Here is a 23,717-nt window from a genome sequence, read left to right on the forward strand (position 1 = left end):
GATCATGACCTGAGCCGAAGGCAGCCGCTTAACCAACTGAGCCACCCAGGCGTCCCTTTTTGTGGTTTTTAAAAAGGTTTTATTTAAATTCAAGTTGGTTAACATATAGGGATTATAGGGGCACCTGGGTGGCTTAGTTGGTTAAGCGACTGCCTTTGGCTCAGGTCATGATCCTGGGGTCCTGGATCAAGTCCCACATCAGGCTTCCTTTGCTCTGCGGGGAACCTGCTTCTCTCTCTGCCTCTGCCTGCCACTCCCCCTGCTTGTGCTCTCTCTCTCTGTCAAATAAATAAATAAAATCTTTAAAAAAAAAAAAACATATAGGGATTATAGTAGCTCTTCTCTCGGAGTTGTTGGAAGGATTAAATGAGAGGCACAGCAAGTCCTTGGGAGCTTTTTATCACGACTGAAACCTGCACTAGCTCCTGAGACAGGAGCGAAACCACCTCCACCTTACCGATGGCAACTGAGGCGCAGAGAGATCAACAGTGAGCAATAATAATGTAATATTCTGTTGGGTGCCAGGTCTCCTTGGCGGCCACCACCCAAGGGTGTAGCAAATAGAACTTTCTTTTTCCTCAATGAGTTTTGTCTAAATTGGGGTGGGAGATGAACATACATAGAGCTAAGGCTTGGGTGGGCCCTTGTGTTTCCCAGTCCTGTGTCCACACAGGTTACCTGGGTGACATGGTTGTCCCTTTTGCTTTGAATGACAGACGTCTCTCCGCGCTTCCGGGTTGTACTGGAGGACGCAAGAATCGTTCTGCTGAGCTGGGGGCCGCACTGCGGTTTGGGATCATTCTGGCAGGTCCCCCCTCTGGACTCTGGCTGCCCTCGTGGGGCCGCTGACGTCTCTGTCCTCACCACTTGCCCCATCCTTCCTCCCCTTCTACCGTGGGGAGGCCTCTCGCCTGCCTCACAGACCACCTGCTTGCAGCGGGAGGGGGTAGCTTAGGAAAAGGGCAAAATACCAGGAAAGAAAGAGACAGCTGGGTTACATCAGTACATATTTCTGCAGTGCCTTTTATAGGTACCAAGCACAGTTCAGGCCCTGGGGTTGCAGCTATGGGCAAGCAGACCCAGTCCCTTCTCTCAAGGGGAACTGGAGGGGCCAGACGGAGATGGTCATAGTGGCTATTATTTATGGAGCCCTACTATGTGCCATTATGTCCCATTTACTCCCTCCAACAACATAATGATGTAAGAGCTCCAGGTATCCCCACTTCATAGGTGAGGAAATAGAGGCACTAAGATGTTTGGTAACTTGCCCAGGCGCAGAGCTAATAGGGGTAGGATGCTGGCCCAGACAGTCTGAAACTTTAACAAGGTCATGAGACTGAGAGGGGCTGGCTATGCGTCCCGCTGGGGAGGACGCTACAGTTTCCCTGGTGAGGAGGTGGTGTTTGAGCTGAGACCTGACTAATGATAAGGAGCCGCCATGGTAGATCTGGGGCACCAGCATCGCAGGCAGGGAACAGCAAGCGCAAAGGCCCTGGAACGAGAATGAGCGTGACTTCTCCAGCTCACTGGAAAGAAAGCCCCCGCGGCCAGGAGGACAGGAATGAAGGAGAGAGGGTGGTGGGAGGTGGGGAAGAGTAAAGGGACCCAGATTGGCAGTGTAAACCCCTCGAGGGTTTGCAGCCAGGCAGGGCCAAGCCCTAGGCCCATAAACCCCAAGAGGTCATTATCTCTCTGCCCAGCAGCTGGGTACTCATCGCTGGGGCCTCTTCCAACCTCTCATTGGTTCTGGGACGCTGGTGACCACCAGTTTCCTGGGGAAGGGGGCCAAGGTGGGGCTTGAGGCCCAGAGAAGCCTTTTTGCTCATGGGGTGCTGGGCAGGTGGTGCTGACCCATGAGTCAGAGGCCCTGAGGTCCAGCCCAGTGGTGGCAAAGGCCTTTTGATTGGGGTCATGAAGATCACCCAGCCTTGAAGGCCTAGCCCTGAGCCCAGCTGTCCCATTGGCTCCCCTCAGCTTCCTGGACTGATTTCTCCTACCCCCCAGTGACAGGAGAGGCCCCTGTGAGGGGGCCTACTTAGCACTTCTTCTGGATTCCAAGGCTTTCTCTCTGCCCACACACGGAGCAGGTATTACCTCCACCCCTCCCACTTCCCCTAAATCCTGGGGGTTCAGCGAGGTCAATGAAACCACATTTCTCGGGTCATCTGGTTCTGCCCATGGGGAATTTTCACCCATGCGTGCCTTTGCTCACGCTGTTCCCTTAGAATGCTTGGAATGTCCTTTCTACTTCTGTTTGCAGTGAAAATGCCTCCTACTTTATTCTAGAAGGTGTAACACACTAATTCCTTTCTTTTTTTTCCTTTCTCCCTCCCTCCCTTCCTCCCTCCCTTCCTATCCATTCATTTCATCCATACATTTTGGGCATCCATTCATCCCTCGGTTCTGCGAAGCACTGGGGGTACAGAGAGGATAGGACAGACCCTGAGGTCAAGCAGTATAATTATCCTGGGGCGCCTGGCTGGCTCAGTTAGAAGATGTGCGACTCTTGATCTTGGAGTCGGGAGTTTGAGCCCCACGTTGGGTGTAGAGATTACTTAAATAAATAATTTTTTTTTAAAGGAATCTGTTATCCTGTGCAAGAAGCAGAAGGCAAACAAGTGGGACCAGCTATAGAGTTGGCCGGTCTCAGTGACAAATAAAAATGCACCTGGGGGGCTCAGTCAGTTAAGTGTCCGACTCTTGATTTCGGCTCAGGTCATGATCTCGGGGCCCTGGGATCGAGCCCCGACTTAGGCTCTGCGCTCAGCGGGGAGTCTGCTTGAGATTTTCTCCCTCCCCATCTGCCTCTCCCCACCCCTCACTCTCTCTCTCTCCCTCTCAAATAAATAAATAGATAAATTTAAATAAAATCTTAAATAAAATCTTAAAAATGCGAGATACCTTGTTAAAAAATTATTAAGAGTTTCAAAACAGGGGTTCCTGGGTGACACAGTCTGTTAAGTGTCTGACCCTTGGTTTTGGCTCAGGTCATGATCTCAGGATCCTGGGATTGAGCCCCGACTCAGGCTCTGTGCTCAGTGCAGAGTCAGCTTGATATTCTCTCTCCCTCTCACTCTGCCCCTCCTGCTTGTGCTCTCCCTCTCTCTCAGATAAGTAAATAAATCTTAAAAAAAAAAAAAAAAGAATTTCAAAACAGTGATTGCAGAGCATTAAATCAGTTGAGGGATGCTTCCTGACAACAGCATCCTTCTGCAGAGATTGCATGCTCGTGGAGCTGGCCCTGCAGACCAGTGCCTCCATCAGACATACGTGGTGGCGAGTGAGCCTGGGAGTCATTCAGGACAAGGCGATCCCCACAAATGGCCAAAAGCAAGAGGAGAGAGGTTGAAGGACTCTGTGTTGTTCATTCATTCCTTCCTTCCCCACTAGAATGTAAGCTCTATAAGGGCAAGGGGTTTTGTCTGTTTGAGTCGTGGTGTACTCTCAGGGCCCAGGACGATGCATGACACCCACACCATAGATGTCTGTTGAGGGGACCCATGTGCCAGGTACCGGGGTGTCTTAGTTCCTCGTGTCCTGGAGCTTAACCCGCCCCAGGAACAGTGTAACAGGCAGACCCACAACACACTGGGGAACAGATGAGGGAATAAGAGAATTTCAGATACGATACTGTCGCGAGGAAAACAAAGTGATGTGGTTGGAGAGCTCATTTAGCCTCAGGGGTCCCAGGAGCCTTGCCAAGACGGTGACTCCTGAGTGGCTGACACGCACTGATGAGCCACTCTTCGTGCTGTTCAGAAATCACTTTAATGGCAAGGAGAAGTGTGTATGGTGGAATGTGACATATGAGTGTGAACCCAGATGGTTTTCAAAAAGTATCTAAGCATTAAAATAGATCAGAATAAGATATGTATATATTTTTGTAACTTTTTTTTTTTAAGACTGAGAGCATGTGTTGGTGGGGGAGAGGCAGAGGGAGAGGGAGAATCTCGAGCAGACTCTGTGCTGAGCAAGGAGCCCGATATGGGCCTCAATCCCACGACCCTGAGATCATGACCTGAGTTGAAATCAAGAGTCAGACGCTCAACCGACTGCACCACCCAGGCGCCCCAGAAATATGTATATTTTTAAGTCATCTCTATGCCCCATGGGGGGTTCGAACTCACGACCTGGAGATCAAGAGTTGCATGCTCCATTAACTGAGCCAGCAGGTGCCCATAGAATAAGATCTATTAAAGCATATAGAGGGTGGGAATCCACCAGCGATTTCTTTTTATTCTTTTAAGCGTTCCCGTATTTTCCCAATTTCCTAAGATTCATGTGTTCTGCCCTTGCAATGCCCCACTAGATGCACACGGGGCGAACCGGACAGATGAGGTCCCTGCTCTTGGGGAACAGGTATGATTTTATTATATGTGCTGCCGAAGCGAGCACCAGGTATGATTTTATAATCGGGAGAAATGAAACCCAGAGTAAAGAAGAAAAGTTATTTTTTAAACAGACGAATAAAATCACGTGGGTAGGTGTGCCAAGGAACCAGCTGGACGCCTGGAATCCAGTTAGGAGGCGGTATAGCAGCTGGGCTGAGCAGGGTGTGGGGGTGGGACTTCCTTGGGAAGGAGCAGAGAGCTGGGGAACACAGCCGACGCCCCCTGTTTAAGTCCCTTCCCTGGCTTGTCCTCAGCTTCCCCATCAGTTAAACGAGAAGAGACAGGAGATGTGGTTTTTGTTTGTTTTTTATAGCCCCCATTCCCTTCTGCCCCCAGCCACCGGCAACTACCCTATGAGTTTGTCCCTATGAGTTTGACCACTCTAAGTGCCTCAAATAAGTGGAATCCCACAGTGTTTGTCCTTTCGTGACTGGCTGATTTCATGTAGCATAATGTGCTCATGGCTCATCCATGTTATGGCATGGGGCCGGATTTCCTTCCTTTCGAAGACTGAGTAATAGTCTGTTGTATGTATGTACATTAGGTGGGTTTCGAGCTTCCTGAGGCTCCGACATGGTAGGATTCTCAGGGCCAAGTCTCTGTCCTCCTGCAGGGAAGATTGCTGCCTGGTGGGGGTGGGGGCCTGCCTCCAGGCTGACTTTCCCTCCCTCCCTAACGCAGTGACCCTGGGGAGGGCCCTGGGGATGAAAGGCTTTGGCTAAATACATGCTGCCTTCTCTCTGGGGCTTCTGCAGGTCGGGGCCTGAGGCAGGGCAGGGGTGGTGGAGCTAATGATGGCCTGCTGGGGGCTTGGTTGTCCAGATGAAACGGACCCTGCTCCACAGCCTGGCCTGATTACAGGGAGCCCTGCGCTTCCCCTCCGCGGGGCCTGGGCCTGGCCTCCAAGCAACCTCTGCATGCCCAGCTGTTCTGGAACAGCTGTGGAGACAGGTGGGCCGAGGAATTTAGGGTAGCAGCTGCCAAATGCATTGGCTTTGGGGTCCAGAACAACAGATACAACTCATGGTGAAGACAGTGGGCTCGTGAGCGATTCTCAGCTGGGGTAACTAGTCATAACAGCCACTGTTGCTCAAGGTTTTAATCTCTTCATCATGTGCAAGCACTGGAAGTGAATCCTTTAATCTTACACAGCCCTAGGATGGTGGTATAGTTACCCCCATTTTACAGAGGAGCAAACTGAGGCCGGGAGAGCCTTGCCTGAGACCACGCAGTTGGTAAGTAGCGCAGCCAGAACTGGGCCCTGGTTCTGTGCCGAAGCCTGATCTCTTATGCCCCTCTTTCTAGTGCCCACATGGCCTCCTGGATCCCATATGTGACCTGCACAGACAGGAGGGCACTCTGGGGCCTCACCTGCTGGGTCTCCTGGGCCTGGAGGCCCCTCCTACAGTGACCGAAGGAGGGACACACACAGGTGGCAGGCGGTGGGTGCAGAGAATAGAGCCCAGGCTGGGTCCCCGTTCTGACTCTGCTGCTGATTTGCTGTGTGGCCTGGGTGGCTCTTTTCTCTTCAGGCCTCAGTTTCTCTATCTGTACAATGTGTGTGTGTGTGTGGGGGGTGCTGACAGCTGGGCCTCCAGGCCCTTGGCAGGGGAGGAGGGATGGCCAGACATGTGTGGGGAGCGGGGGGAAGAACCGCAGAGCCCCAGGCCACGACCTGTGTCCCAGCTCCTCTGGGAAATAGCCCTGTTTCTGCCGCCCACGCTGCCACCGCGGGCCAGACGCCACCGCTTGGCCTGAGCGCGTCCAAGCTTCAGATGACAGGGCTCTCGGTGCCCAAGGCTGCCCTGGGGCCGCCGGCTGCCCTTCCTCAGCCCCAAGACATCCCCTCACCCCGGGAATGGTGCCGGCCTCATAGGGGCTTGGAGGAGGCTGAACTCCTCGGTGAGCGTGCTCCCATGGGCCCTGGTCTCAGTCACCCATGTGTGCTCACATCCCTTCCTTTGCACGTATGCACAGACCCACACACCCCGCAGGCAGCAGGGACCCCCGGAGTCCAAGAGAGGCCCGAGCAGTTCTGGTTTTTTGAGGATCCCTGTAAGTTAAAAATTAAGAAATGCCTAAGTGGGCTGGTGGTGTTTTACATGTTTTAATTTAACAAATTAACCTCTTAAAAAAAAATTAATCTCTTTAACACACACACACACACACATACACACTCACACTCACAAACCCAATGCAGTGCAATTTAGAGATTCAGAAGATCATTGCAGGAATTATGAAAGCCAGGAGTTCACAGTGCTGCACGGTCCAGCAGTGGGATAGGAGTTTAAAATTGTACGATGAGCATCCTGTTCTTTCCATCGAGTGCCTGGCTCTTTGGGACGAGACATCCAGCCCCCTTGGCATGTGCATTGTTTTCTAACATTTTATTGTGAAAAGCATCGAACATCCAGAAAGGTTGAAAGAGTCTCATGGTAAATACCCATACCCTCACCACCTGGAATCTCCAATGAACATTTGCAATATTTGCTTTATGACATTTTCGTGGCTCCATCCCTTCCTTCTGTCCATTTGGCCATCAATGCACCTGAATCCATCCTTCCATCTATTCATCTGTCTATCCCTCCATCCATCCGTCTATTTTCTTTTTTTTAAGATTTTTAAAATTTATTTATTTGACAGAGAGAGACACAGCGAGAGAGGGAACACAAGCAGGGGGAGTGGGAGAGGGAGAAGCAGACTTCCCGCTGAGCAGGGAGCCCAATGCGGGGCTCGATCCCAGGACCCGGGGATCATGACCCGAGCCGAAGGCAGACACTTAACAACTGAGCCACCCAGGCGCCCTGTCATCCGCCTATTTTTTGATGCATTTTGGAGGCTCATGAATGTGAGACCTGGGCCAAATGACATTCTTCTCTCCTTCTTCCTGACAGTAACAGGCCCTGCTGCGCACGTATCCGCACACCACACACACCTCCATGTAAATCCCCCATGTGCACGCACCATGTGTGATTCATCCATGTCCCCCTTTCACACTTGTCTACTCCATACACATGTATCCACGTGTGCAAACCCCACACGTGTGCAATCACCCATGCACACACACACACACACACACACAGCGCCCACATGGGCATTTGTGGCAGACCCTTGATTTCTGTGAGGGAAGCATCCAGAGACCGTTTAGAATCCTCGGACCTGGGCGCCTGGGTGGCTCAGTTGGTTAAGCGACTGCCTTCGGCTCAGGTCATGATCCTGGAGTCCCTGGATCGAGTCCCGCATCGGGCTCCCTGCTCGGCGGGGGGTCTGCTTCTCCCTCTGATCCTCTTCCCTCTCGTGCTCTCTGTCTCTCATTCTCTCTCTCAAAAAAAAAAATCTTTAAAAAAAAAGAATCCTCGGACCTGTAACCCTTATGAGTCCCTGCCAGGTCCCAGCCAACTCCCCGCCCCTCATTTCTGGCAAGTGTCAGGGCCTTCCCTGCAGCTCCCACCCTGCCATGCCCCACCTTTCCCGCTTTGCTCCATCTTCTCTCTCACCTCCTAGCCACGTCCCACAGAGAGCACCTCGCACAAAGATTCCTTCCAAGTGTTACTGCCTATGTGTGCACAGCCCACCACTGTCAAGCCGGGAGGGCAGGGACTGTGTTGGTCTCGTTCACGGCACAGCCCCAGCACCTGGCACTCGGCAGGCCCCCTCCAGGTGTGGGATGAAAAAGGAACAAACTTAGCACAGCAGTGCACATGCTGAGCAGCCTCGGGGGCACCCGGTCACACCCACACCCGTGCACACACAACACCCAGTGTGTTCATCTGTGCTCACACATGCATCATGCATGCATCTGCACATGTGTGAACATGCACCGTGTGCACACACACACCTGTCTGTCTGTTTCCCTGTTTCCACGCTTTCCAGATGGAGTCAATTCTGGTCCCTGGGGCCTTTCCCCAAGCCTTGGTCATCTAAGATCACTATGAGCTCATGTGCTGGGTGTGAGGGCCAGATGTGGCCCCCCGACCATGTGCTCAGGGCTCCTGGCTTGGTCCCGTGCATCTGTGTGGCAGGGGTTAGGAGTACCAGCTCTGGAGTCCGACAAAATCTATGTTCCATCCTTGCTCTGCAGGTAATCGCTGTGTACATTCTACATCTGGTTTATGTGTGCATTACTTAACTTCTTGGAGCATCAGTTTCCCTATCTGCTAAATGGGGAGAATAGTTTCCACCTTAAAAGCATCTTACAGGAGATGCTCTTAGCAGGGTGCCTGGTGTGTTGTAGGCACTTAAAGATGGTTGCCGGGGGTACTATTATTATTGTCACTTCAGTCTTTGCCCCGAACTCCCGTGCACCCTTTGGGAGGGAGGGCAGCCTTGGTGGGGGGCTGTGTATGGGGAGAGCGGGTGGGTGGCGCCTAGTGAACTCCTCTCCCCACGTCCTCCCCCAACCCCAAGCCCTCATTATCCCACATGCATATTCATAAGAGATAGCCTCAGCCCCACTCTGTAAATGGGTCAGAAGCAGGAAGTGGAGGCCAATGTGGAGAGCGAGGCCCCGTGGATAGGAGGCTCCAAGCCAGAGTGCGTCTGAGTCCTCATGGACGGGAGGATGGTGAGTGGAGATGGGGCAAGACTGGACTGGGGAACACTGGGGGCACTGGGGGCTTGAGCAGGGGATTATTGCTATTTTGAGATTTGAAAACTGAGGCCCAGTGAGATCAGATTGGAGAACCCTTGGGGTGAGTGGCCAAGAAGCCAGAGGCTGTTTCCTTTGGGATCTGGAGAGCTGAGCACCTGTCTGGGCTGGGTGGTGGGCACAGAGGGATGGACTATATGACTCTTGCATATTTCTCTCAATGGGTATAGTTTACAAGGTATGATATAGTTGTAAGAACTGCGATGATCCTGAATCTCAACCTCCAGTGAGGCTCAGAGAGGCTGGGTGACTTGCCGAGGTCACGAAGCTGCTGCCTATGATCTTGCCTCTGGAGGTGTGAGAGATGGAGTGACTCTGGTCCACGAAGGGGGTTCAAGACTGGGAGACAGGTGGGCAGGCTGGGCAAGATACAAGAAATGAAGCCTCCTTATCTAGGTCCTCATTTCTTCTCTCAATAACCCCCTGAGATAGCTCAAGCAAAAACAATGGTCTTCATTTTGCAGATGAGAAGCATGAGGCTGAGAGAAGAGGAGTCACCAGGACAAGGCAGCCCAGTGAGTTATCCATAGCACGGTTGGCCCCTCCGTGTAGGGTGCCATGGGGGCCGCGAGGGCCGCTCACTTAGGTCTTGGGGATCTGGGGCGGGGTGGGGCCAGGACAACGGCAGGGCATCACCCTGCACTGGAAAATTGCAATCTAAAACCAGACAGGGCTGGGTACTTGCAATCCTGTTAATCCCTTCCTCCTTTCAGACAACTGCCTATTTCTTCGAATGCTTTCTCGATGTTCACAACTGCTCTGGGAGGTTAAGCAGGATAAGCACCCCATTTCAGGGGAGGGGAGGGAGGTGAAGTGACCCCCGGGATAGCCAAGGGCGATAGAAGCTCTGACAGAAGAAGAGTCTCAGCTGTGGCTTGTCTCGGTCTCAGGCGCTTTCTCCTGGATCAGGCCGTGGGTGAGGGAGAGGCTCGGGAAGGGAGAGTCAGGCCCTTGGGGCATAACTGTCAAAAGATGCTGACCCGGGGTGGGCAGCTGTGGGGAGGGTCTCCTCAGACTGCTTGGTGGCATTCCAGACACCGAGGATTGCTGGGGAGAAGAGGACTATGAACGGGCTGTTTTGGGATCAGACCATCGGTCACAACCACGTGAGGAAACTGGGCTTGTGGTGGAAGTTAGACACGTGTTCATTCAGCAAGCACTGACCGCCTACTGTTTGCCGGGCCTGGTGCTGGGCCCGGTCAGGGGAGGGGCGGCCAGACACAACACTGGCAGTCCCTGCGTGGCTCACAGTCTCCTGAAGGTCTCGGACTAGGGAAGGACGCACCTATTCTTGCAGAGAGAGAGGATATCGTCCCCTCTGCTTTCCAAGAGAGGCAGTGAGATGTCAAGGACAGGCCTTGGATTCCAAGGTCAAGGCCAGGCCAGGTGGTCTTCTAGCTCTGCCCTTCTGACCTGTGTGGTCTTGAGCAACAATAACAACAACCACAATCATCACAGCCAATGTTGATTTCAGGGCTCGGTTTACGGGTGGCACATCACTTTACTTAGAGCCTCAGTTTCCTGATCTGGAAACTGGGTGGAGTGGGGAATGAATCTACTTCTTAGGGTGATAGGTCTGGGGGTAGTGGTGGTTCTCTTCACTGAGAAGATATGGGATATGAGTGAGGCTTCCAAGGGCAGAAAGGGGGGTAAGGAGAAAAAAAGGACTTTCCAGAGGGAGGGCATCATGTGGACAAAAGCGGGGAGGAGGGAAGCTCTAGGGTGTGTTTGTGGAGCAGTCCTGGGCACGATTAATAGCCTGGCACTCCATGAATCACCCAAGGAGGCAGTCAGGCCGGATCTCTGGCCCCAGGGCCAGCTGTGAGGCACTTAGACTTCCTGCCCTAACATTATCTGTCTAGGGTTGAGCAAGGAGAGGGCTGGAGGGTAAACTGAGAGTAATTACAGAGCCCTGCTTCTGGGTCTCCTCCACCTACCCTTGCGGGGCTGTTGGCTGGGAATGTGACCCACCCACCTCTTCTGACCTCCTTAGCTGGGGGCCAGAGTTTGGGCATCTCTGGGGAGCAATAAGCCAGCCAGCAGGAATGGCTCAGGAGAGCGTGTGGTCCAAGACAGAAGTAGAGCTTGAAGAAGGGGTGGATGGAGGGAAGGAGGGCTGAAAGAGTGTGAGGCTGGGGTCTTAGGAGAAACAGGGATGACGAGGAGCTCACATTTTTCAGGTATCTACTATGTGTTGTAACAGCCCCATGAGGTGGGTATCTTCACTTTACAGATGGGGAAACTGAGGCTCAGAGAGGTGAAGTGACTTGCCCAAGTTTCTTTATCCGATCATGCACCATTCAACACCTATGTATTGGGTGCAGGCTCTACACCGAGGAGTTTGGGGTGACCCTCACTTGGCTTCTGCCCCTTGTGGGGGGACAGTGTTGTGAGGTCACACTGTGGCCTCCCTGGGACTCGAACCCAGGTGTCGGTATTTCCAAACCCTCGCTTTGGAACAGGACTTGAACCCGGGGCAGAGTCAGGTCGCGCTGCACGTCTCACATGGCCGCGGGAGTCCCGGGCCCCACCACTTTCCCTACCCGTCTTGCCCGTCTTGCCCGGCGCACCTGCCCAGGTGAGTCGCCGGAGGCCCCGAGCGTCGGCGGAAAGCGGCGAGAGGCTTCGGCAGGTGGGGCGGGGCGGGGGCGGGGGCGGGGCCCGACCGGGGCGGGGCGGGGGCGGGGCTAGGACCGGGCGCCCGGAGCCCCCGCGATCCCGCCGCCCGCGCCCCGCGCCCCGCACCCGGCGCCCCGTGCCGCCGCCATGGGGGCCTGCCTGGGGGCCTGCTCCGTGCTCAGCTGCGTGAGTCCTGACCCCCGCGCCCGCCCGCGCGCCGCCGGCTCCTTCTTCGGCCCCGCACTTTTGTCCGTCTTCTTCCTCCAAATAGTTTCTTCTTTTTCCTTTCTCCAAACTTGTCTTTCTGGGCCCGCACCCCGCCACCTCGCCCCTCGGGTCCCCTCGTCCCTCGGTCCCCCCACCCCCATTCCGGACCCGCGGGCGCCGGGGACAGCTGGTGTCCGGGGCTCGGGTTACCGCGGGGGAGGGGTTGGGGCGCGCCGGGGTGGCGGGGGGAGGGGCGGGCCTTGGGCAGGCGCCCCTCTCAGGGACTGGGGAGACTGAGGCCCAGAGCCCGGGATGGGGGTGCGCGCTGCGGCCCCACCTCGCCCAACTTGGAGACGTCCTCGCCGTGCGCCTGTCGTCTCTCTCGGATATTCTGACTCTTTGTGTGGCCCGCCTGGTCTCTGCCCCACTCTGCGGTGTGTCTTTTTCTGTTCCTCCGGCAATCTGTCCGTCAGTCTGTCTCCCTGCCCGCCTGCCTCAGTTTGCCCATTTGTATTTGTTTGACATCTGTTTCTGTCCGTTCGTTTATCCCACGGTCTTTGTCCGTCCGTGGCTTCTCCATCAGTCATTGTCTGTCTCACGGGGGTCTGTCCGTCTGTCCTACCGTCCAATCTGTCTCTCTGCATCCTTGTCTCTGACTCTTTCAGACTAGCTCACGCTAAGTCCTGGGCACTTCCTCCCAACGAATCCCAGACCCTTCCCCTCTAGGCCCCGGAGCCTGAAATGGGGGTGGGGAGGAAGCCCCCATCCGCCTTCCTAAGCCACCCTTGAGTGAGGTCGGTTTGGGTTGCCAACCGCCACCGGGCCCCGCTCTGGGTTGGAAGACCCAGGAACTGAGGAAGGTCGGAGTGTTGTGGGCGTGGGGCAGTACCTGGTCGCCTGGGCTCGGGGGCCTGGGCTTGGGGACCTCGGGGGCAGCCATACTCTGCTCTGGGGTTGCAGCCAGCAAAGGGGAGGAGCTTCAGCCCGACCCGGCTGAGAGGCCCCTTCTCCTTTCCCTTTTCCCAGCCCCCTCTCCTTTCCCTCTTCCCCTCATTAAATCCGAGGTTCATTCAGGCAGCTCCCTCCCCCTCTGCCCTACACAAAGAGAAACAGAGAGGAAGAGGGGGGTCTGGTGGCTGCTGAATCTCAGGACTTGCTTTCCTTTGTCCCTGATTTGTGTGTGTGTGTTAGGATGGGGTGTGGGGTGGCGAGCTTAAGGATCTAGAGATTTACTTTACAACCATTTTCTGAGAATGGTATCTGCACACAGAGGCTGTAGAGTGGGTCCCTGGACAGTCTCTTGTCCTCTCTGGGCCTCCATTTACCACCTGTGAAGTGTGTGTGTGCGTGTGTGGACACGCGCCCAGAGGAATCAAGAACTGGTCTCTGAGATCCCTTTCTGCCCCCTGCCCAGTGAATTCTAGGTTTGGGCTGGGTCTCTGGCCAAGAAGGGTTTGCTTCCTGGTAGGGGAGGGAGCGCTTCCTTGAAGTTGACCAGATTTCCATTTGGCCGGGCTGGCCTGGGAGTGGCCCGTGTTGAGAGGTGACCTGCCAATCCCCTGTGCCTCTGCCTCCCCAACTGCCTCCTTCATGGTTCGTTATTTGAGGAAAATCGAAAAGTGCCCCACCTACTTCCTGGCGACAGTGAGTGGCGCTATTGTTGTCATCTTCTTGGAAAGGTGGGTGGGGAATTCCTTCTGGAGCCCAAGCCGGCCGCTGAGTCATGGAATCGTACAAATGCTGAGACCAGAAGGCACCTGAAAGGCTTGCTCAAACCCTCAACAGACTGCGGCTCAGAGAGGTTAGCCGACTTCCCAGAGGCTGCACAGAGAACGGATGGGGGACTGGACAGTCAAGATTAAAATCTGATTCCTGGTCCAGGCTTCTGCCCACACCTTCCCTCCCTTCCCATCCCGGGTGTCTGAGGGACAGGGCTGGTCCACTTACTGAGTATTTAATGTCGGCAGGGGACCTGTCCTTCCTTTTACTGGCCTCCCCCTGGGTTTCTGACCTCTGACATTTACTGAGCTCCTACCACATGCCAGGCGCTGTGCTGAGCCCCTCACTGTGCTGTCTTGTTGGTTCTCCCTCGAGCCCTGTGACATGGTCATCCTGTTTCAGATAATGATACCAAGAGCAGCCCCCATCCCTGCGTCCTCACTCAGGGCCCAGCGCTGTCCAGGGGTGGCACAAGCCAGCACTGCAGTGAGCACTTGCTGTGTGTCTTCTCATCCAATCCAACTAGGACCGCAGTGAGGCAGTTAACATGATTTCCATTTCACAGGTGACAAAACTGGATCAGAGAGGGAAGGTGGTCTCCCCATAGCCACACAGTATTCAGTGGTGCAGTTGGGTCTTACTGGACACCGATAACAACCTATTTCCGGGGCGCCTGGGTGGCTCAGTGGATTAAGTGTCCGACTCTTGATCTCAACTCAGGTCTTCATCTCAGGGTTGTGAGTTCAAGCCCCGCATTGGGCTCCATGCCCAGCGTGGAACCTACTTAAAAAAAAACAAACAGCAAACCAAAAACAACCTGATTCAATGGAGATTTGCTCCACAGGAGGAAAGTTCTAATAGGGGGTTCCTGGGCATCTTTGGGGGAACATTCTGGAGTCTGTGGATCCACGGAGAAGACCTCCAGCCATGACACATTTGCATCTGCCCATCATGCCTTTTGGTCGGCATTTGTATTGGACTGAGGGTGAGTCCTGGCTCAGAGGAGATAAGATGGGCCCACGATGGGATGGGAGTCACCAGGCCAGCCAGTACTTGGTGGGCTGGACGGTGAGCAAATATCTAGGGAGGCCTTGTCTAATATCTGCATGCCATTGAATCTAATTCTCTATCCTCTACATGCAAGGGAGCGTGAAAGGGTCGGAGGATGGGACTCAGATCCTGGCGTGGCCTCTCCCCCGGCCTCGTGACTTCGGGCAGTCCCTTTGTCCCTCTCTCTGGGGTGGAGGGAGTAAGGAAGTGGAGAGAGCAGTGGTGTCTGTCTCTCAGCACGTTGTGAGGATTGAGTGGGACTGAGAGGAGCATGCTGACATACTTAGCACAAAGCTGACCGGCAGCGGCCATTCTAAGCACCCCGGAGTGGGAAAGTGCTCAAGACCACATTTGAGAAGGTGGTGGAGCCGGGGACACTGGGACTGTCTGTAGAGCCTGGGCTCTGAGCCACTTCACTATCCTGCCCAGGAGCCCATTTTATGGCTGAGGAAACTGAGTCCCACGGCGGGGAAAAGAGACCTGTCTAAGGTCATCCTACAAGTTGGTGGCAGCGCCAAGACTAGGCCCTCTCTTCTTAGCGCTGCACGGGGATGTACGTGTGGCCTGAGTAGTCTGGGGGCTGACCTCTTATCTGCTGTGCTTCCTCTAGCCCCAGGGTGGCTCGGGCTGTTCACGAAGCCTACAAGGTGCACCCCATCCTTGCTGGGACCAGTTTTTTGTCTAATTGTGGCAAAATGTATGTCACATAAAAATTTACCATTATAGGGGCACCTGGCTGGCTCAGTCAGTAGAGCCTGTGACTCTTGATCTCAGGGTTGTGAGTTCGAGCCCCACGTTGGGTGTAGAGATCACTTAAAAATCAAATCTTTAAAAAAATTTCCATTGTAACATTTTTTTTTTAGTTTTCAAGGAGTTTGTAATTTATCTCATGATATATGATATATATATCATATATAAAAATATATATATAGATTTAAAACGGTTATCTATTTTTATGATATCAAAATGATATCATCCCAAATGAACAGTAGCGTCTGAAGGGGGAAATATTGTGGGTTGAAGCACACAAGAAAAACTCCAGGCTCTGTCTTCTTTCCCTTGGAGTCTGTTCCCCTAGCTCGCTCTCCCTCTTCCCAGAGGTACAGTGCATCTCCGCCTGCATCCGTCTTCCATCTGTGGCCAAAGCGGTCTTTCGGTAATGCAGATCTGATGCTCTGCTTCTCCTGCGGGATGCTTCTCACTGCCTTCAGGATAAAGTGCAGACTCCTTGGCGTGGCCTGCAGGGACTGTGGCCATCGCTTGCATCATCCCTCTGCCTCCTCTTGACAGCTGCCTCGAAGAGACAGTGTTTCTTGCAGCTTTGCCCGTGCTGTTCCCTTTGTAGGAACACCTTTCCCTTCGTCACCTGGCTGACTTCTTACTCTTCCTTGAAAACGGCCCCCTCCTTTTTCCTGATTGTGTTAACATCCACATAACAGAAAACTGACCATTTTAACCATTTTTAAAATTTTTTTAAGACTTTATTTATTTGTCAGAGAGAGAGAAGAGAGAGAGAGAGCATGAGCAGGGGGAGCTGCAGGCAGAGGGAGAGGGAGAAGCAGGCTCCCTGCTGAGCAGGGATCCCGATGTGGGACTCGATCCCACGACCCTGGGAACATGACCTGAGCTGAAGGCAGACACTTAACTGACTGAGCCACCCAGGCGTCCCATTTTAACCATTTTTAAGCGTGCAGTTCAGTGGTGTTAACTACATTCAAGTTGTGGGGCAACCATCCCTACCATCCATCTCCAGAGCTTTTTCATCCTCCCCAAATTGAAACTCCCTACCCATTCAATAATAACTCTCCACTCCCCTCTCCCCCAGCCCCTGGGAATCCCCAGTCTACTTTCTGTCTCTGTGAGTTTGACTGCTCTAGGTTCTCATATCAGTGGAATCGAATGGCATTTGTCCTTTGGTGTCTGGTTTATTTTATTTGCTACAATGTCCCCAAGGTTCATCTGTGTTGTAGCAGGTGTCAGAATGTCCTTCCTTTTTAAGGCTCAATAATATTCCTTTGTATGTATATCCCACATTGCGTTTAGTCATTCATCAGTCTATGGACACGCGGGCTGCTTCTACTTTTTGACTATTGTGAATAATGCTGTTATAAACATGGGTGTGCAGATATCTGTTTGAGTCCTTGCTTTTGACTAATACCCAGAAGTGGAGGGTCAGTTTACTTTATTTTTATTTTTTTTAAGATTTATTTTATTTAGGGGCGCCTGGGTGGCTCAGTTGGTTAAGCGACTGCCTTCGGCTCAGGTCATGATCCTGGAGTCCCAGGATCGAGTCCCGCATCGGGCTCCCTGCTAAGCAGGGAGTCTGCTTCTCCCTCTGACCCTCCCCCCTCTCATGTGCTCTCTCTCTCTCTCATTCTCGCTCTCTCACATAAATAAATAAATAAATAAATAAATAAAAATCTTTAAAAAAAATATTTATTTGATTTATTTGAGAGAGAGAGAGAGCACATGCACACACCAGAGGGAGAGGGAGAAGCAGACTCCCCACTGAGCAGGGAGCCCGACACAGACCCAGGATCATGACCTGAGCCGAAGGCAGACGCTTAACCAACTGAGCCACCCAGACTCCCCAGGTCAGTTTATTTTAAACAAATCAACTTGAAACTGTGGCCCCAACCCTAGCTGCCTCCCCGCCTGCCCGGTGCCCTAGGAATGGTCCTGAGAACCCACGTCCCTGGCTTTAGGGCAACCAGGAGAGAGTGCGAATGACTGGGGACAGCCTGTTCCCACCATGCCAAACCGCACATGGTTCCAGAGCAGTCCAGCTTGCCTCAGGCGGTCGTGAGCTCCTGGTCTTTGGCAGTGGGTAAGCAGTGGAGGCTGCCTTCCGGGTGATTCTTCATTAGAGAGAGGCTGGACCAGTTGAATGCCAAGGAGCCATGCAGCCTGAAAATCGTAAGACCCAGGGCTTTCTAAGATCTGACTCCCCATTCCAAGAACCTGGCTGCGTTTTGCTGCTCACACGCACCCAGTAGCTTGGGGCCTCTCTGTTGCTGCCGCTGGCCTGAGTGCATTTGGGGGCAGGGGTGTAATCTTAGCCCAGGAGCGATGTTATGTCTGCCTTGGCTTTTCACCTTGCGCCATTAATTTTAGTCCGTGTTGCCCAGCAGCCTGGGGACTTTTTGCTTTCCTGCGCCTGTAACATTCCACGGAGTAAATGGACCACCACGGGCCCCTGGCGCAGGACTTGTAGGTTATTTGCAGTCTCTTGAGATTCTAATAAGCTCATAAAACCTAAAGCTTTGGTTTTTCGTTTTAATTTAAAATTTTTTCTCTTTTAGTAATAAAATCAGCTTTATCGAGGTAGAATTTATATTTAATTGTACTTAGTTATGTGTACCCCTTTAAGTATTACCTACACATCTGCATTCAGCGGAGATCCCTCATAGGGGAGGACCACGATGTATGGATGGGCATTTCGTTATTTTAAGCTTCCCCCTAGTACTTTGCGGGTGTGAGCAGCGCCACACTGAACTTGCGTGTGCGTGTGTGGGTGTGTGCGCACGCGTCCGCCCTTACTCCTGTGAGCTGGTACTGCTGCAGGAAGAGGTTCTTGTGGGAGCGATGCCCCGGGGGTCGAGAGACTGGGTCAGAACGCACGAGGGATTCCAAGGATGCGCCAGCAGCAGCTGGTGGTGGGGGCTGCTGTGTGTTTTTCTCTCCCTGACCACCTGGTCTCTCTGGCTATCGGTCCTTGGGAATCCCGAGGTTTCCCATGTCAGGAACACTGGGCTTTTGATCTCCAAGAATTAGGGTGAACTGAAAAGCCAGGCTCCCCGAGTGCAGTGGGGTGGCTTGTCTCATGTCTCAAATGTCTCCGATTGAAGTGGTAACGAGCCAGAGGCAGGCCCTGACTCGGGCCCTTTAGCACGCGGTTCCTGGGATCAGTGCTCGAGGGCCTCTGTGGGGTTTTCTCTGGCAGCCAAGGGATTGTTTCCATCCCTGGGGTGTTTTGAAATTAAGCAAGACTGCCGTCAATGAGCTAGTGGGCCCCTGGTACAGGCGGACAGGAGCTCGAACCCCAGCTCCTCAGCTTACTGGCTCTGTGACCTTGGTCATGTCACCCCTCCAAGTCATTTTCCCCGTCCGTAAGTGGGAGGTACAACACCCTCCCTGCATAGGGAGTGTCATGTAGATAAGGGGCTTACCACGGTGCCTGGGGCCAAGCACCTTCCAAACAGACGCTCACTCTTACTCCTTGAATCTCAGCACTGCCGTCCACTTGCTGGGTGACTCTGGCACGTTCTTAACTTCTCTGATCCCAGGTTCCTCATCTGTAAAATGGGGCTAATAGCTAGTCTGTCTCATAGCCAGAATGTTCTTTATGGTTTATGAAATATGTTTCTGGCATTTGCTTATCCCTTTATCCCCAAAAGGCAGCCAGGGGTAGGAGGCAGGGCTTGGGGTGAGGGCTGCAAGATGTAACCAGGAGTTGCTAGACCAGTTATGATTTGGACCATGGAAAGGAAATTCATTCTGCAGGCGTTTCGTTTAGCAAACATGTTGTACTTGCTTTGTGGGTGAGAGAGATGGGTATCCAGGGGCGTTTCCACTCTTGGGAGGAAGGGAAGGGGAGACGGGAGGGCAGCTACACCTCAAGCAGAGTGTAGCTTGGGACCAGAGTGCACACCTTGGGACCAGCCCAGAAAGTCGGGTGCGAGGTCTCTGAGGAGGAAGGGGCCCCTTCAGCCTGCCCTCCACAGAGCCACTCTTTCAGTGTAAGCCTGTTCCTGTCCCTCCCAGCTTCAGACCCTCGCTGGGTGCCCTCTGCTCAGACGATCAACCCCAGGGCTCTGCACATGGCCACCAGGCTCCCCCCAGCCTGGCTGACCTCGTCACCCCCACTCGCCACCTGCTCTCGAAGCTTTGGCCCCAAGGGCCTCTTTCTCTTTCTCCATCGCCCAGCTCCTGCCTGCCCCAGAGCTGTTCCCTCTGTCTGGAACACTCTTTCTTCCCCCTGGTTGGGAGAGGGCCTCCTCATTCTTCAGCTCAGCTTAAATGTCACTTCGTTAGGGAAGGGACCCTCCATCCCCGGGGGTAGGCCCCCATCAGTGACTCTCAGAGCAGTGACGACCACAACAGGTGGAATGATTGTTGAGTGTCTTTCTTGCAGGAGGGCAGAACTGATATCTTTCTCGCTCTTGACTCTTAAATACCTGGGTGAAGAGCTGGGGCGGTCACAGGGGAGATAAACTGGTGACCAGATGTATCTGGATGTAGGCCCGGTACCCCGAGGGGTCAGTCGTCTTTTGGGATACCAGCTGTGAATAGCGTGGCATCCACCAGCCCCCACGTGATTTCAGCCAGCCCCAGGGAGGGCTGGTGCCAGCTTGGGCAGAGGGGCCAGGAGAGGGAGAGGGGGAGACGGCCACTGGTGTCCAGGACAGGGCCAGCCCCAGAGCAGGAAATCAAGCCACTCACAATTCTGCATTCCATTCATTCAGCAGATGTTTATCCCGTGCTAGCTGTTTCTTGCGGTCTTAACATGGGTCTGAGACTATGCCAGACACTTTGCATTTGTTCAATCAATAGTCACTGGGCTCCAACTGTGAGCCAGGCACCATTCCGATTTGTGGGTCTACCACAGTGAACAAAACCCCCGGCCCTGGCGGAGCTTACATGCTGGAAGTGGCAAGCGGACAAACATGAGTAAAAGAGAAAGCCAGGCAGGGATCGCAAGTCCTATGGAGAAAAGCTAAACCAGGAGGTGGAAAAGGAAGCCGGAGCTCATTACAATTTAAAATTCCTGTGAAAGTAGGTACCATTATGATTCCCATCTTATGGAAGAGGAAGCTGAGGTTCAGAGAGGTTGAGTGAGTTGTATAGGGCCACACAGCTTATCCGTGTTGGAGCTGGTGTTCTGGATCGATCTCTATCTATCTATCTATCTATCTATCTATCTATCTATCATCTATCTATCTATCTATCATCTATCACCACTCTGCCTCCCCCTACGTAAGAAACCGCGTGACCCAACCTTTTCGAAGCTTGGTTTCCTCGGTGCCCTTTGGGGCTTGAACGTTCAATGGGATAATGTCTGAGGCCCAGGGAGGGCAGGCTTGGCAAAGATTTGGAGACACGGATGGGCAGGTGGCGGGTGCTCCTGCTCGGGTGGGGAAGGGGAGAGGAGGCAGGGAGTAAGGGTACCGTCCTGCCCTTCCCAGGTGTCCTGCCTCTGTGGCTCTGCCCCCTGCATCCTGTGCGGCTGCTGCCCCTCCAGCCCCAACTCCACCGTGACCCGCCTCAGCTTCACGGCCTTCCTCTTCCTGGGGGTGTTGGTGTCCATCATCATGCTGAGCCCCAGCGTGGAGAGTCAGCTCCACAAGGTGAGGGGTCCCGGGGCAGGCAGGCGAGTGGGGCAGCCCGCGGGACAGTTGCTCCAGGCCGGGGTCCCCTCCGCGCCCCCCACGGCTTGAGGTCCCAGCTAATCGAGAAGGCAGGGCAGGAGTGCCCTGGGGCACCCACCATCCAGGGCTGGTGATGGGGGCCTTTCTTCATGTGGGGAGGAGAGTTTGAACCTCACATGGGAATTCCTGTTTCTCATAAGCCATGGGCCCCTTGGAGAATCTTACAAATCATCATTTCCACCCCTGGACACTGGCCCCCGGGGCATGCTTTTCCCTCCTTAGTGCTCGAGCACTAAGGTTTGGGGTCCTCACTCTTCCCTTCATCCCAGCATCTCAGAGCCTGGCCCAGACCCAGTGCCACATTTAGGCCAGTGGCTCTGACATTCGAGTGTGTGTGAAGGTATGAATGCCCTGGGGAGTGTGCTAGAAATGCAGATTCTCAGACCCCACCTCTGACTCTGGTTCTGTCTGAGAGGGGCCCTGGAATCTCACCTTCCCCCAGAGTCCCCGGGGGTTCTGGTGTAAGTTGTGGGTGGGGAGCACTCAGTCCTGCCTCCCTCAGTGCCATGCGGTCCTGAGGCTGCGGGGGCTTCAGCAGGGAGACAAGCAGAGAGGAACGATCTGTCACTGGATCGTGTGTCCCCATCTGTCCTGGGGCCACTCACAGGACTTCAGCCCCAGGGCTGGGTGGGGGTGCTGATGGGGGGGAAGGAGGGAGCCTTGGCAGAGTCGGCCCAGGGTTCTGGGGGTGGGGGGGCCTTCATGCTGCTTTGCCTCCCCACAGCTGCCATGGGTGTGTGAAGAGGGGGCCGGGACCCCCATCATCCTTCAGGGCCACATCGACTGTGGCTCCCTGCTCGGCCACCGTGCTGTCTACCGCATGTGCTTTGCGACGGCAGCCTTTTTCTTCCTCTTCACCCTGTTCATGATCTGCGTGCGCAGCAGCCGGGACCCCAGGGCTGCTGTCCAGAACGGGTGAGGGCCCCCCCCACCCCTGCAGCCGGGACGCGCACCGTGCTTTCTGCCCCCGGCCGGTCTCCAGCCATCTCCAGGCCCTGTCCCCAGACTGTGAGCCCCCGAAGCACAGAGATCAGCTCATTTAGTTCTTCCCACTTCTCAGATGAAGAAATGAAAGTCAGAAAGGGTGAGAACATGCCTAAGGCCACATAGCACTTTAGTGACACAGTTGGGACAAGAAACTGGGTGACCACCATCACTCTGACTTAGTCCTTCCCTCTGTCCCTCAGGGATTTTTCTAGGGCCGGGACAGACTTTCTGTGCCCATCAGACCATCAGAAAGACCCTCTTCACTTGCCCAGTACCCAGGACCTGCTCTTTGGGGGTAGGGGTTCTGGGGGCCGGGCCTGGTCCCCTCCCCCCACTCAGCTCGCTGATCTGTTCTCCCCACTCCCAATAGATTTTGGTTCTTTAAGTTCCTGATCCTCGTGGGCATCACCGTGGGCGCATTCTATATCCCTGATGGCTCCTTCTCCAACGGTAGGTGGCCTTGGTGGGAAGGATGGGGGGCTACCAGGAGGGAGCTGGGGTCTCCAGAGGGAGGAGCACTGGTGGGGGTTGCTCTTTGCCTTGGCACACAGACCCCAGACTGCTGGCTGGGTCCCCCCCGGGCCAGGAGACAGCACTCTGGTGCTTGGCCACATGGCCTTTGGGCAATATGGCGGTGGGGTGGGGGACAGGTGGGTGGAAGCTGCCTCACCCCTGCCCCATACCCTGCCACGCTGCCTCTCTGTACATGGCTAGGGGTTCCCTGAGGGCAGGGACTCTGCTTCTTCTCTGTGTCACCATTGCAGGGCACGGCACAAACGACTGTTTTTTTTGTTTGTTTGTTTGTTTTTTAAAGATTTTATTTATTTATTTGAGAGAGAGAATGAGATAGAGAGCATGAGAGGGGGGAGGGTCAGAGAGAGAGGCAGACTCCCTGCTGAGCAGGGAGCCCGACGTGGGACTCAATCCCGGGACTCCAGGATCATGACCTGAGCCGAAGGCAGTCGCTTAACCAACTGAGCCACCCAGGCACCCACAAACGACTGTTGAATGAGTAAATGTGCATGTGAGGGAGACCGCGGGAGGGTGCCTGCCGCATTAATCCCGGGGAGCCTGGCACTCAGGCTGCTCCCCCACCGCCTTGCCCCCTCCCCCCATCTTCCCTCTCCCCTCTCCCCACGCAGTCTGGTTCTACTTCGGTGTCATGGGCTCCTTCCTCTTCATCCTCATCCAGCTGGTGCTGCTCATCGACTTCGCTCACTCCTGGAACCAGCGGTGGCTGGGCAAGGCTGAGGAGTGTGACTCCCGGGCCTGGTATGCAGGTGAGTGATGTTGCCAGAGGCCCCGTGCTTGCTCGCAACTGGGGCTTCCTGAGCATAGGGGGTCCCCGAAACTAGAGGAAAGCCTCAGGGCATCTGGAGATGCCCCCTGCCCTAGGGCAGCAATTGAACCCTCCTGGGCAGATGGAGGGAAGGGGGTGTGTGCGGGCAGGGGCGGCTGGTTCTGGGGTGACTCCGGGGGAGGTCAGAGGGGAGCCGGAACGGAGAGACCTTGGTGGAGTCTAGTTCAGCGATTCCTGCAGGACGGGCCACGCACAGCCAGCCCAGACCAAACCAAATGACACTGGGTCCCTGAAGCCCCTGGGGCAGAGCAGGTTCTTGCTCAGCTCCCTTTCAGTTCTCCTGAGTTGACCGAGGAGAAAGGCTCACT

At 54.3% G+C, this 23,717-nt stretch overlaps 1 protein-coding gene across 4 annotated transcripts in view; it reads left to right on the forward strand.

Moving 5' to 3' along the window:
* The first annotated feature begins 11,720 nt into the window (after window positions 1–11,720).
* Window positions 11,721–23,717, forward strand: part of SERINC2 (serine incorporator 2) — an 18,965-nt gene continuing 6,968 nt past the window's right edge. The window contains exons 1-6 of one of the 4 annotated variants that reach the window (XM_081817940.1): window positions 11,740–11,844; window positions 14,429–14,569; window positions 20,820–20,981; window positions 21,787–21,977; window positions 22,420–22,499; window positions 23,192–23,329. In XM_081817940.1, the coding sequence (XP_081674066.1) occupies window positions 20,946–20,981; window positions 21,787–21,977; window positions 22,420–22,499; window positions 23,192–23,329 (445 nt within the window). In that variant the 5' untranslated portion in view covers window positions 11,740–11,844; window positions 14,429–14,569; window positions 20,820–20,945. Of the gene's footprint in view, window positions 11,845–11,967; window positions 14,570–20,819; window positions 20,982–21,786; window positions 21,978–22,419; window positions 22,500–23,191; window positions 23,330–23,717 lie in introns of those variants that run through there. The other 3 variants (XM_081817936.1, XM_081817939.1, XM_081817937.1) reach the window with 3 other exon arrangements.

The sequence above is a fragment of the Leptonychotes weddellii genome, chromosome 4 (genome assembly GCF_054177405.1).
Source record: "Leptonychotes weddellii isolate Sample4059 chromosome 4, ASM5417740v2, whole genome shotgun sequence".
NCBI lineage: Eukaryota > Metazoa > Chordata > Mammalia > Carnivora > Phocidae > Leptonychotes > Leptonychotes weddellii.